Source organism: Lithobates pipiens, unplaced genomic scaffold (genome assembly GCF_037356315.1).
Source record: "Lithobates pipiens isolate NorthernLeopardFrog02 unplaced genomic scaffold, aLitPip1_a1.2 Scaffold_8, whole genome shotgun sequence".
Classification (NCBI taxonomy): domain Eukaryota; kingdom Metazoa; phylum Chordata; class Amphibia; order Anura; family Ranidae; genus Lithobates; species Lithobates pipiens.
In genome coordinates this window covers 251,593,857-251,608,347 of record NW_027507903.1, presented here as the reverse complement: position 1 = coordinate 251,608,347, position 14,491 = coordinate 251,593,857, and the positions used below count along the sequence as shown (strand labels likewise).

General features: G+C 43.2%; 1 protein-coding gene across 2 annotated transcripts in view; it reads right to left on the bottom strand.

The window, feature by feature from the left end:
- Positions 1-14,491, bottom strand: part of NTN4 (netrin 4) — a 185,343-nt gene that overhangs the window by 16,563 nt on the left and 154,289 nt on the right. For both annotated transcript variants that reach the window (XM_077470221.1, XM_077470222.1), the window contains 2 exons: positions 13,434-13,647; positions 8,308-8,420 (listed from right to left, as the gene is read on the bottom strand). In XM_077470221.1, the coding sequence (XP_077326347.1) occupies positions 8,308-8,420; positions 13,434-13,647 (327 nt within the window). The remainder of the gene's footprint in view (positions 1-8,307; positions 8,421-13,433; positions 13,648-14,491) is intronic.

The window sequence follows — 14,491 nt, the reverse complement described above, 5'->3', positions numbered from 1 at the left end:
CTCATTTAGGGGGAGATCTAAATATTACTGCATAATCAGTGGTAGTGGAGCAGGTGCAGAATGTAGGCATCTCAGCTCATATGGACATAAGCAGGTGTATTTCTGTACTACACTAATACTAATCCTGTACACAGGATCTTCCTTGACATTTTTTAAGTCTAGGGGCTCATTCACATGATAAATATATCTGCGGATACTTGCACCCAGGATCTCTGGTTTCCCGATCAGTGGTGGCTGCTTAGCCTATACAACTGAATGAGAGGCTAAAAAGAACTAGGGTTGTCTGTGACTGTAAGCATGTATTCTCGTGTATCAGCTTATCCAGTGGTTACCTGTGGTTGGACGGAGATAGATTGCTGAAATTGCTATTTATCTGGCTGTTATTCTGACCTGCTGGAGTTAATACTTTGGGACACTAACATGGGACCAGTATACAGATCAAGAAAAGTCAGAAACCTTTATCTGCATACTTTTTCCTGGTCAGACTCAACTTATTTAAGAGAGATGCCAGTATGACAGCTAGGAAAATATGATTTTCAAAAGATCAGTAATGGAAGTCTCCATATTTTTTTATGGCATTTTTCCTTCATGGGAGACAAGATACGCATTTTTTTGTTTGAGAAAGGCACCCATCATGCTTTGGTAGAGTTTTCTTTTCTAGTAAACTATTAGCCCTTGTACACACTGTCGGACATTTCGACAACCAAATCCGTCAAATTTTGTCGGACGGATTTTGTCCGAAACTGTTGCATACACACAGTCGGACAAAGTTGTCAGAAAATCCGATCGTACTTAACGTGATGACGTTATTTCGTTAGGATGGGACTACGTTCAGGCTAGTAGCCAATAGCTTTGGTCTAGGAATTTGATCTGAGCATGCGGAGCACTTTGTCCGATCGGAATTCTCTACACATGAACGGACAAAGTCCGATCGGAGCATGTTGTCAGAAAATTTTATAGACAAGTTGGAAAACTTGGTCCATCGGATACTCTGATGGAAACAGTCCGATGGAGCCCACACACTGTCGGATTATCCGACAACACGGTCCTATCGGACATTGTCCATCGGTATATCCGACCGTGTGTACAAGGGCATACAGTTAACTTAAAGGCAGGACCAACAGTAGGGACTATATGCTACGAGACTACATTGAGTAGTAACTATTTTGGAAAAATACTATAAAGGGATGCATAGCATACAAAATGGGTTAAAAAAAAATCTAATTGTGGATTAATGGGCATGCTCCAAGAGGGCCCATAGTCATTTTCTAAACTCTTTTGCCAGGTGTGCTGTCATTGGTGGTGCAGTGGGGTAATGGAATGTGGAGTTCCATGTTGTACTACTGTGCATGTACACATGCTATTACTGGAAGGATAAAACTTCCTCTTTGCACGTCACTCAATATTTCTTAGCCCTTGTACACATGGTCGGAGAATCCGTCGGAATGTGTCCTATCGGACCGTGTTGTCGGATAATCCGACTGTGTGTGGTATGCATCGGACTGATTCCGTCGGAATATCCGTCGGACCCAATTTTCCAACTTGTTGGAAATATTTCCGACCAACTGGTTCGATCGGACATACTCCGATCATGTGTAGAGAATTTTTTTTATCGGACCAAGTGCCACGCATGCTCAGATCAAATTCCTACATCAAAGCTATTGGCTACTAGCCTGAACGTAGTCCCATCGTAACAAAATTACGTCATCACGTTCTGAATGATCTGATTTTTCGACAACTTAGTCCGACCATGTGTATGCAACAGTTTCGGACAAGATCCGACGGACAAAATCCGACGGATTTGGTTGTCGAAATCTCCGACCGTGTGTACAGGGGCTTAGGAATGGGCTTAGGCCCCTCATACACTTGTATGGCTTGTCCTGCGACTTGGAACTGCAAAGTCGCATGATTTGATTTCCAATGAGTACCACTTATATCTGTGATTCTTCAAGACGCAGCGATCTCAAAGCAGTTTCTGCACTACTCTGGTCCGACTTTTATGTGATTTGAGGTCTATAGACCTCAAAATTACACAGGCATTGCTTCAAGTCATGGCAAAATCACGTCAAAGTTTCATGACTTTCAAGTCGCACAAGTGTGGAAGGAGCCTCAGGCATGCTCTGATCCTAGTCTGAACCCACCTGTGTGATTTCACTAGGAATCTCTTAATGTACTTGGCCAATCATAAGGTGCCAAGGCATTCCCCGCTCTGGAATGCATACATGCCTCTTGTATATGTGGGGCAGTGGGACAGGGAATGCCTCAGCACAGTACAGATGACAGCTTACTGACGGGATCGTTTAGGTGGGTTTGAACTGAACTGCTAATTTTCAGTAGCTAGTGTACCCCTCTTCTATTGAATGGTGATTGTGGTTACCATTAGGGGTCAATCCAGAGAGGACACAAGGCTGATTGAATGTTTGAATGTTATTTCCTCAATAATAAACCTTATCTAGCTCTCATTACACACTGTACGTAGTGGAGGTTTACCACTACTAGTGCTATTATAACACTGTCAGTGTTATTTTATGGGCCTTTATGATAAAATCAATATAAAATTCAATTCACAAGAAGTGACTCGGAGGTTATTACTCCTTAACCACTTTAGGGCAAGCATGTTACAACATCTTCCTTAACTGACAATTATTCGGTCATGCAGCACAATACCCAAATTAATTTATATGATTTTTTTTGTCAAAGAGAGATGTCTTTTTTTTTTTTTATATCCCCGTGTTTTTTTTTTTATACCCTATGAAGGAAGAAATGTTGAAGATGAAAAAAACATTACCTTCTAGTATAAAACACATCAAAGGACACCTTTTTGAGCTAATTTTTTTTACCACTTTTTTAAAAAAAGAAGAAGGATGCTAGTAGAGGTGGTCAAAACATTAAAGGTGCACTGAGTTTTACCCAATGAAGGCACGTGCTACTTTTCAGCTATTAGTGGAAGAAAAGTGAAAGGATGAAAAGCAGACTTCTTCTAAAAGACCAACAGGCTCATAACCTGCTGGCTCATTATCCTGTGTAAACAGGCTTTTACTAAATTTCAGTGCATTCTAATATTTGCACATGTGTTATGGTAGCATTCTTTGTCATAGATTATGTACTGGCAGTGAAATTTTGATCCCCCCCCCCGCCCCTCAAACAATCCAAAACATTGGTAGTCAGTGCCATTATACACCTCATAAAACAGTCCCACAATTATCAGTGGTCACTGTAATTTTAAAACTCCCTTCCCCACCATTGGTGGTCACTGGCACTTTAAATGCTGCTCACATCCTTTGTGGTCAGTGGTCCTTTTAACCCCCCCCCCCCCCCACCTTCAATTGCAACTTTAATTAATGGATTCTGTTGAAAGAGGAAGGGGATGGTTTGCCAATGTAAACAGCTATCATATGACACAGAGCCACTCCAGCTGGCTCTGTGCCTTTAGGTAATTCTCAATTGTCTAATGATAGCAGGAGCAATTGCTCTGTGTGCCTTCTGTACACAAATAAGCACATGCACAAAGGTTAACCAAAAGGTCCAACAGGCACATCCACACAAACCAGCAAGGGTGCCACCCAGCTGTTTAGTTACTATGACCTGACAAAGGTGGTTAAAAAAACACCAACTTAAATTTGGTACTAAATAGGAGTTTTAAAATGTATCTGTGGAGAAACCCAAGAAAAATAGGATTTTTGTACTCACCGTAAAATCCTTTTCTCTGAAGTTCATTGACTGACACAGCTGTAGTAATCTTGACCATAGGGTTATTACGCCACATTCAGGAGAGGACTAGGCAGAACATGTAATACATGTGAAAAACAACAGAACTTTACAGTTCCACCCAGGGGATGCTCCCTCTGGTAATATCCCCTAAGCCTGCTTCCTGAATCTCAGTACATAAACAAGCAATATAACGTAAACCAATAGGAGGGGAGGGTGCTGTGTCAGTCAATGAACTTCAGAGAAAAGGATTGACTGACACAGCTCCAGTAATCTTGACCGTAGGGACGTCCCCAAGCAGTGTCATAACGAGGGGTGGTAACAGCAACATAACTTTACCCACAACCATCGGTGCTCCCTAACAGGGGAGTTACCATCTGAACTAACCGCATCAGAACTTGCAGTCAACCAAATGCAGCAAAGTGCATTAACATTCAAAAAAGGTAATTTTTTCTTAACAGAAGAAAGAGTGTAAAATTGCAACATTACACGGCCGCCTGCCAAAGCAGACATCAGACCGTGCGCTTATATCCACTTTGTAGAACGTTGTAAGAGTGTGAACGGATTACCAAGTTACCGCCTTACACACTTGAGCAACTGACTCTTGATGTCGGAAAGCCCAAGAGGTCCCAATTGCCATGGTGGAATGGGCCGTGACAGGAAAGGGGGGCACCTGTCCCTTCAAGGTGTAAGCCTGGACCACGATCTGTCTGATCCACCTGGAAAGGGTGGACGACGAGACCGCCAGTCCTCTTTTCGGACCAGCAAATGAAACAAACAGAGAGTCTGACTTCTGGAAGGGAGCCGAGGCAGACATATATACCCTTAGAGCCCAGACCACGACCATGGAATGGAGGACCACCTCCTTAGGATGTGTCGGTTTAGGACACAGAGATGGTAACACAATGTCTTCATTGATGTGAAAGGCCGAAACCACCTTCGGTAGAAAAGAATGTTGCGGATGCAACACCACCTTATCCTTGTGGATAACAAGATAGGGCGACTTGCAAGACAAGGCTGCCAGTTCCGAAACCCTCCTGGCCGATGTAATGGCCACTAGGAAGACCACTTTCTGAAAAAGAGTCAACAAGGGAATTTCCTGATGCTCTCAAACTGTGGTTTCTGAAACGCCGGTTGCACCAGGTTCAGATCCCAAGGGGGCAAGGGTGGATGCACTGGAGTGATTACATGCCGGACCCCCTGTACAAAGGTGCTCACTAGAGAGTGAGATGCCAGGGGTCGTTGAAAAAAAAACAGCCAAGGCTGATATCTGTCCCTTGATGGTGCTTAAAGCCAGTTCCTGGTCTACTCCTCGCTGTAGGAACAACAGGATCCTGGAAACGGAATGGGTGCGCGGACGCCACCCCATCTCCTCACACATGGAGATATAAGCCTTCCAAGAACATGGTATATACAAGTGATGGTATATCTTCCTAGAAGAAGATTTCCGTGTCCTCAACCGAGTCAGACAGGCCTTGGTTCCTTAGCACCTGGCTCTCAACAGCCATACCATTAAAACCAGCGATGGTAAAGCAGGGTGGAGAATTGGACCTTGAGACAGAAGGTCTTCTCGCATCAGTAGCCAGGGAGCGTCCACAACCAGGCGCACTAGATGGGCGTACCAGGGACGCTGAGGCCAATCTGGGGCAATCAGTATCACTGGAATCCCCTCGGCCTCCACTCTGGAGGCCAGGAGCTCCACATCTGGTGTGCGCCACCGCAGGCACAGAAGCCTGAACACCTCCGGATGCAACAACCATTCTCCTGGGTTCAGCATCTGGCGACATAGATAGTCCACTTGCCAGTTTTCTACTCCCGGGATGTAAATGGCCGACAGGGCCGGTACATGTCGCTCTGCCCACCAAAAGATGTGAGAGACCTCCCGTGCTGCAGCCAAGCTTCTTGTTCCTCCTTGATGGTTGACATATGCCACAGCTGTGGCGTTGTCTGATTGGATCCTGATCGGATGTCCTCTTAGTCTCATCGACCATGCAGAGAGGCATAGCCTGATTGCTTGGAGCTCAAGAATATTGATCGGTAACTTGGATTTCTTCCCCGACCAGAAGCCCTGGGTTGACTGTACTCCCAGTACTCCACCCCTGTCAGTCAGGCTGGTGTCCATTGTGATCACTGTCCAATGTAGAGGTAGGAATGACTTCCTGGACCGAAGTGCCAGGGATCTCAGCCACCAGAGCAGGGAGTCCCTGACTGACTGGCTCACCCGAATCTGCCGATCCAGGGATAACGGAGATTTGTCCCAATTTTTGTCAATATCTCCTTCTGCAAGACTCTGGTGTGAAATTGGGCATACGGTACCGCCTCGAAGGAGGCTACCATGAGACCCAGGACTCGCATGCAGAAGCTCAGTGATGACCACCTGCGGTTCATCAACAGCTTCACCACTGCTCTGAGAGTCTGCAGTTTGTCTGAAGGGAGAAACACTATCCTTTCCACGGAGTACAGCAGTAAGCCTAGGTACTCCAGGTGCTGAGTTGCTATAAGCGCCAACTTTTTGAGGTTCAACAGCCACCCAAATTCCTGTAGAGTTTGCAGGGTGATTGCCACATCCTCCTTTCTGAGGCGGAAGCTGCTCTCAGGAGGAGATCGTCTAGGTAACTCATGATTGCGATCCTGCGTTGTCGCAACAATGCCAAAATTGGAGCCAATGCCTTGGTAAAGACCCGGGGTGCTGAAGCCAAGCCACAAACTGGTAGTGAGCTTTCCTTACTGCAAATCGCATAAACCTCTAGTGCCTGAGGCATATGGGTATGTGCAGGTACACGTCCTGGATGTCCAAAGATGCCAGGGAGTTCCCCTGATGGAGTGCAGTGACAACTGAGCGAACTGATTCCATTCTGAACCTCTGTACTTTTACAAAGCAATTGAGGGCTTTCAGGTGCAAGATTGGACATACCCCTTCCTTTTTGGGGACTACAGATTGAAGTAGAACCCCTGAAACCTTTCCGATTCCGGAACATACATTATCACCCCATGGCTTAGCAGGTCCCTTACTGCCCCCAACAGGGCCTCCCGGCGAGCCAGGAATAAGGGTATGCTGGAGGGGAAGAATCTGTTTGGTGGCCAAGAGAGAAACTCTATCTTGTAGCCCGATTAAATCAGTTTGCAGACCCATTGGTCGGACAGCCGAGAGGCCCACCGGGCTGCAAACTCCCGAAGGCGACCCCCCACCCGAGTAACGGGTGGGGGCAAACCTTCATGCGGAAGCATTTTTGCTTGCTGGCTTGTTAGGCTTGCGAGTCCAGGGGCACTTCTGTCCCTCAGTATTTGCCCTGTCGCACTGGGAGAGCTTAGCCGAAGTCCCGGGCGGATGAAAAAGTCTCTTTTGAGCAGACAATGAAGACTCTTGCATTCGGTGTGGCTCCTTAAGCCGCGTACACACGGGCGGACTTTATGGCCAACTTAGTCCATCAGACAATCCGACGGACAGTCCGTCCTACTTTCGAATGAACGGACTTGACCACACACGGATGCACAAACAGTCCGTCGAAAGCTTGCGCGATGACGTGTACAGCACGTACGACGGGACTAGAACTAGGACGTCGAATACACAGCAATGCACCCTTTCGCCGTGTAAATCCTTTCTGAGCATGCGCCATAATTAGTCCGTCGAACTAGCCTACTCACGAGCGGATTGTCCGCTGAAACCAAAGTATGACGGACAATATTTCGGAAATTTCGAAATACTTAGTCCGCCAGACTGCACGCTGAAAAAGTCAGCTGAAGCCCACACACGAGCGGACTGTCCGCTGAAATGTGTTTCGACGGACTAAGTTGGCCAGACAGTCCGCCCGTGTGTATGCGGCTTTACTCTTCCTGGCCTGTGGGAGCAAGGTGCTCTTCCCACCTGTGACATTCTTAATAATGTCATCCAACAATGCTCCAAATAGTCGCTCACCAAGGAAGGTTAGATCCATCAAGGCTTTTTTGGATGCCTGGTCCGCAGACCAACATTTTAGCCAAATCAGGCGCCGCAGCACCACTGCTGACACTGAATCTCTGGAGAGCAAGGGAAGCGTATCCAGGGTTCTATACAGCGTATCTATGGTTTACTAAAGACTAAATAACTGTGTAAAGAAATACTTTAGAATGTGGCTGTCATAATTCCTCATGGTATTAATGTTTCACATCTGAATTCTTTGAAAAAATTGCCTTGGCATGCCATGCCATGTGAAAACATGAATTCTATTAAATGGCACATATGGGATTTATGACACCTCTGCTAAGCACTACATGTATTTATGCCCTTTGTTCCTGTTTTTAAATGCATCAGCCTTTTCTTAAAGGTGGAATGTATATTTGCCATGCTGGTTATAAGGTAGTGTGACACAGCATACAGTAAAAACAATTGTTTTCAGTTTCACTACTCCTGAACAAGCAAGACCAATATGTGGGAAAGCCACAATGCATTCAGGGTTTTCAAAGCTCTTCCTAAACATCAGCAGCACAGAAAACCTCATATGTTTTTCAATTCAATACATAAAATTAACATTAAATCTTACATGCAGTTATGTGCATAAAGTGTGTTTATTCTAAATAATGCAATGGACTGAAACGAGAATAGAGCAGCAGACTTCTCACCTGAGTGACGAAGGGCTGAAAATCCCTGTTCATCTTCCCATTCCCAGGCCTGTCCACTCTCATTAAACACAGAGAGGTATTCAGGAATTTCTCGGTACCAGTCTATTTCCATGCTGTGAAGATACATTATTAGAAAAATCTCCAAAATACAAATCATGATTCATTCTGCCAACAAAATGTGTCACTGTGTTTTAATAACTAGGACTATTAATTTACAATTAATCATTCATTTATTTTAACAAAACAAGATTTAAACAATTCCAAGTCAGTGAATGATTTCTGGTATGTTGGGTGAAGGGAGTTAAATAATGAGTGGCTTGCCCAGTCCATTTAAACCCATGACATCAGCAGATGATGTTGGCTTGAGGTCAGACCACAGACAGAGCACATTGTGTCCAAAGCCAAGTCCATTATGGGTAAAGAATAGGCGTTATATCTGCATAACTAACCCTTCTAGTCTGTTGTGCACATTTAACCACTAAGAAATTAAACTCATATAGAATTACCTTTAAGTATGACAATATAGTAAGAGGTTTTTTTATATAAACAAATATATGATACATTTTAATCAAATATATGATACATTTTAATCAAACCAAACTGGTGCAGTATACCAGTTCTGTTCTAAAATAATGACTTACAGTAGGACTGAAACGATTAATCGATAATGAAAATTGCTGTCGACGATTTTAATTATCGATTCGTTGGTCTGCACGCACCTTCCTCCCTGCCTATCAGTCCTGCCTGTGTCCAAATGTTACACAATCCCCTGTGTACAAGCCACTTTCTCAAATCAGCGCTCATTTGACCAGGCACATCCGCCTCACACGTCTGCCTCTCTCCTCCTCGCTGACATCAGTGGGTATTCTCAGCCCCACCTGCTTTGCTGCCTCGAGGGAAGAGAGAGAGGAGAGAAGCAGCGGTGAGCGCTGAGCTGCGATAAGGTACAGTGGAAAAACATTCATACAATGGCAAAACATTGATTTTGGTATTTCTGGGAGGACAAGTGCCCCATTATTGGTGTTTCGAGGGTGGGGGCTGGGATGGCAACAGTAGGGATGGTGTAGTGCCCCATCATTGGTGTTCTTAGGGGGGGAATAGTGCCCCATCATTGGTGTTCTTAGGGGGGGAATAGTGCCCCATCATTGGTGTTCCTGGGGTGTTCTTGTACTATAAGCCCCATCATGACAGGATACCTGTATATGACCTGTGTATACCTGAGTAAGACTCAGATTTTTCATTATTATTTGAAATAAACGAAAAAATTGCATATTGCGTTTTTTTTTCAGATTTTTTTTGATTAGTCAAAAAAATACTTGGCCAACTAATCGATTATGAAAATAATAGTTAGTTGTAGCCCTAACTTACAGTATCTCCCAATATTTTTGTAAATATTTTATTATATCTTTTCATGTGACAACACTCAATAAATGAAACTGTTTCAATGTAAAGTAGTGAGTGTACAGTTTGTATAACAGTGTAAATTTGCTGTCCCCTCAAAATACCTCTAAACACAGCCATTAATGTCTAAACCCCTGGCAACAAAAGTGAGCACACCCCTAAGTAAAAAAGGCCAAATTGGTCCCAATTAGCCATTTTCCCTCCCAGTGTCATGTGATTTGTTAGTGTTACAAGGTCTCAGGTGTGAATGGGGAGCAGGTGTGTTAAATTTGGTGTTATCGCTATCGCTCTCTCATACTGGTCACTGGAGGTTCAACATGGCATTTCATGACAAAAAACTCTCTGAGGATCTGAAAAAAAGAATTATTGCCCTAGATAAAGATTGTTTAGGCTATAAAAAGATTGCCAATACCCTGAAACTGAGCTGCAGCACAGTGGCAAAGATTATATAGTGGTTTAACAGGACCTAGTTCCACTCAGAACAGACCTCACCATGGTTGACCAAAGAAGTTTAGTGCATCTGCTCAGCATTATATCCAGAGGTTGCCTTTGGGAAATAGATGTATGAGTGCTGCCAGCATTGCTGCAGAGGTTGAAGGGGTCAGCCTGTCAGTGCTCAGACCATATGCCGCACACTGCATCAAATTGGTCTGCATGGCGGTCAACTCAGAAGGAAGCATCTTCTAAAGATGATGCACAAGAAAGCCTGCAAACAGTTTGCTGAAGACAAGTAGACTAAGGACATGAATTACTGGCACCATGTGCTGTGGTCTGATGAGACCAAGATAAACTTATTTGGTTCAGATGGTGTCAAGCGTGTATGATGGCAACCAGTTGATTAGTACAAAGACAAGTGTGTCTTTCCTGCAGTCAAGCATGGTGGTGGGAGTGTCATGGTCTGGGGCTGCATGAGTGTTGCCGGCACTGGGGAGCTACAGTTCATTGAGGGAACCGTGAATGCCAACATGTACTGTGACATACTGAAGCAGAGCATGATCCCCCTCCCTTCAGAGACTGGGTCGCAGGGCAGTATTCCAACATAATAACGACCCCAAATACACCTCCAAGATGACCACTGCCTTGCTAAAGAAGCTAAGGGTAAAGGTGATGGATTGGCCAAGTGTGTCTCCAGACCTAAACCTTACTAAGCATCTGTGGGGCATCCTCAAATGGAAGGTGGAGGAGCACAAGGACTCTAACATCCACCAGCTCCGTGATGTCGTCATGGAGCAGTAGAAGAGGACTCCAGTGGCAACCTGTGAAGCTCTGGTGAACTCCATGCCCAAGAGGGTTAATTAAGGCAGTGCTGGAAAATAATGGTGGCCACACAAAATATTGACACTTTGGGCTTAATTTGGAATATTCACTTTTTGCCAGCGGTTTAGACATTAATAGCTGTGTGTTGAGTTATTTTGAGGGGACAGCAAATTTACACTGTTATACAAGCTGTACACTCACTACCTTACATTGTAGAAAAGTGTAATTACTTCAGTGTTGTCACATGAAAAGATATAATAAAATATTTACAAAAATGTGAGGGGTGTACTCACTTTTGTGAGATACTGTAAATGGGCACACGTGTAGAAAGCAATATGTACTGTATGTATATATCATATAAAAAAATATTGAGTGTGGTTCAAAAGCTTTATATGTGCTTTTACACTAATAGTAATAAAGTGCTCCCAGGAAAATCATTAGTATTGTATTTAATGCATTCATAATTGATGCTAAATGTAACTGAAGTTAATATTACAGCCATGTGGAGAAAGTGTACTGAAACACCTGAATTGCCACATTGCTGTACAATAAATAAATTAATATACTGGGACTAATTCATTACACCTGAAGACGAAAATGTATGTTGCTGCCATTAGCAACCAGTCAGGTTTCAACTTTCTTTTTATGCAAAAATATAACAAGAATCCTGATTGGTTACATCAGGTCTGCTTTTTGCTGATTTTCCTTTTGCCACCTGTAATGTATCAGCCTCACTGAGGGCAAAAATACAGATGCATTTGGAAGATATGGCCAGGGCATATACCAGTATAAAATTCTGTGCCTGTATAGGGTGCACTTCAGAAGATTTCCACATGGAAGTTTTACTCCCATCCTTATGCAGTTATAGATTTTAAAAGATCATAGTCTAATATTAACAGACATCTCCAGTCACTGAAATGAGTAAGGGAGTTACCAATGCTCTTTAGAGAACACTGAAAATCTACTATAGGCAGTCCCCAAGATATGAACAAAATGGGTTATGTGGGTTTGTTCTTAGGTTGAATTTGTATGCAAGTTGGAACAGGTCAATTTTTTTGTGTGTAAATCCAGCCAAAAAATTATTACGTTTTGGATAGCCTTTGGAAGGGAAGTCCACATCCTTGCCGCTCAGTAAAGAACCCTCTACATAGTTTAAGGTTAAATCTAATTTCTTCAATTTCAATGAGTGGCCACGTGTCTTATTAAACTCCCTTCCGCGGAAAGGCTTTATCCCTATTGTGGTGTCACCAGTATGGTATTTGTAAATTGAAATGATATCCCCTCTCAAGCGTCTCTTTTCCAGAGAGAATAAGTTCAGTGCTCGCAACCTTAACTGAGCATGCAATGATGTGGGATTGCCAACATGTCCACTAGGGATGAGCCGAACACCCCCCAGTTTGGTTCGCATCAGAACATGCGAACAGGCAATAAATTTGTTCGAACATCCGAACACCGTTAAAGTCTATGGGACTCGAACATGAAAAATCTAAAAAAGTGTTAATTTTAAAGGCTTATATGCAAGTTATTGTCATAAAAAAGTGTTTGGAGACCTGGGTCCTGCCCCAGGGGACATGTATTAATGCAAAACATTTTTTTTAAAACTGCAGTTTTTTTCGGGAGCAGCGATTTTAATAATGCTTAAAGTGAAACAATAAAAGTGAAATATTCCTTTAAATTTTCGTACCTAGGGGGTGTGTATAATATGCCTGTAAAGTAGCGTTTCCCGTGCTTAGAACTGTCCCTGCACAAAGTGTCTTTCTGAAGAAAAAAAAAGTAATTTAAACGCACTCACGGCTATAATAAATTGTCAGCTCCTGGTAACACAGAGAACAGTCATTGAAAGTCATTGATAAAAAAAAATGCCTGGGGATCCCCCCAAATTCAATTACCAGGCCCTTCGGGTCTTGTATGGATATAAAGGGGGGAACCCTGAGTTAAATTTAAAAAAAAAATGAAGTGGGGTTCCCCACAAAAATCCATACCAGACCCTTTATCCAAGCATGCCACCTGGCAGACCGCAGGAAAAGAGGGTGGGACGAGAGAGCGCCCCTCCTCCTGAACCATACCAGGCCACATACCCTCAACATTGGGAGCCCCCCAAAGCACCTTGTCCCCAAGTTGATGGGGACAAGGGCCTAATCACTACAACCCTTGCCCGGTGGTTGTGGGGGTCTGCGGGTGGGGGGCTTATCAGAATCTGGAAGCCCCCTTTAACAAGGGGACCCCCAGATCCCGGCTCCCCCATTTGAAATGGTAACGGTACATTGTACCCCTACCATTTCACAAAGGATGTGTAAAAAATTGTAAAAAAACACACAGACACCGTTTTTCTATCTCAAGTGAGCTCCCTCTGAAATACAGATTATAAACATGAAATCCATTTAAAATAGCAAAAGGGATATAATGTTCTAAAAAAGCTTTAAAAAACAGATATGGGCAACCTAATGTGAAATGTTTCCAGAACTTACTTGTTAATACAGTCTCCTGTAAAGGGATCACAATTCCCAGCACAATCACATGGCCTGCAGCCATAGTCACCAAATCCCCAGTACCCCACCATACAGCGGTCACAGCTAGGCCCGGCTACACCAGGTTTGCAAGGACAATCTCCATTTTGAGGATCACAGGTTGTAAAGGTGGTTGAGGGAAGCTTTGTTGAACCAACTGGGTGACAGGAACATGCTGAAGAAACAAGAAATTTAAAAAGTTATCAATTATAAAACAGCTTCACAAGATACAGTGCAAGCCAATAAGAATATCAAAACATAGGAAAAATACACAGTATTTTATAAATACAATTTTATAAAAAATATCTGTTCAAAAGTTACATAAAACAGTTTACAGTTTCATAGTACATTTAAATATACTGTAAATGGCAATTTATTAATAACTATTAAAGTGATTGTAAAGCCTCACCTTGTAAAACAAGCCATTCTATTTAAAATAGAAATGAAATGCAAAACATTTGCGTATAGATATAAAAAAACACTATAAACCTGTTTTCCCTTTTTTGTAAGTAATCACATTCTCTCTGTTCTCAGCTACATAAGAGCTGAGGGGAGGCGAAGCAACAGTACACTGAGCTTCCCAGTGACGTGTCAGAATAGGTTTGATCACTGGAGGAGAGTATATGGAGTTCCCAGCATGGCTGGAAAATTGACCACGGTATGTTCTCCTGCTTAGTGTGATCAGTTTTTAATAGGAAAGCCGAGGGACTCTGGCAGGAATATTGGTGATTTCACACAAAGGAAGCAATAAAAACCGAACAGGATACTTTATCCTATAAGTACATGGTACAGCAGGCACATATTAGGAATATGAAATTATTTTTGTAATTATTTATATATAAATGCTACTTCAGTTAAAACCTTTGCAATTATTTTCTTGAACAGGGGGGAGTAGACAGGAATGTCACAATGTTCCATGTGCAAACACAGTTGATCTCCTTGTTCTTACACTAATGAACTCCTTCACTATCTTTCTTTGCATTTTTTCTTTTAATATTCTAGAATATACATTCCCTCAC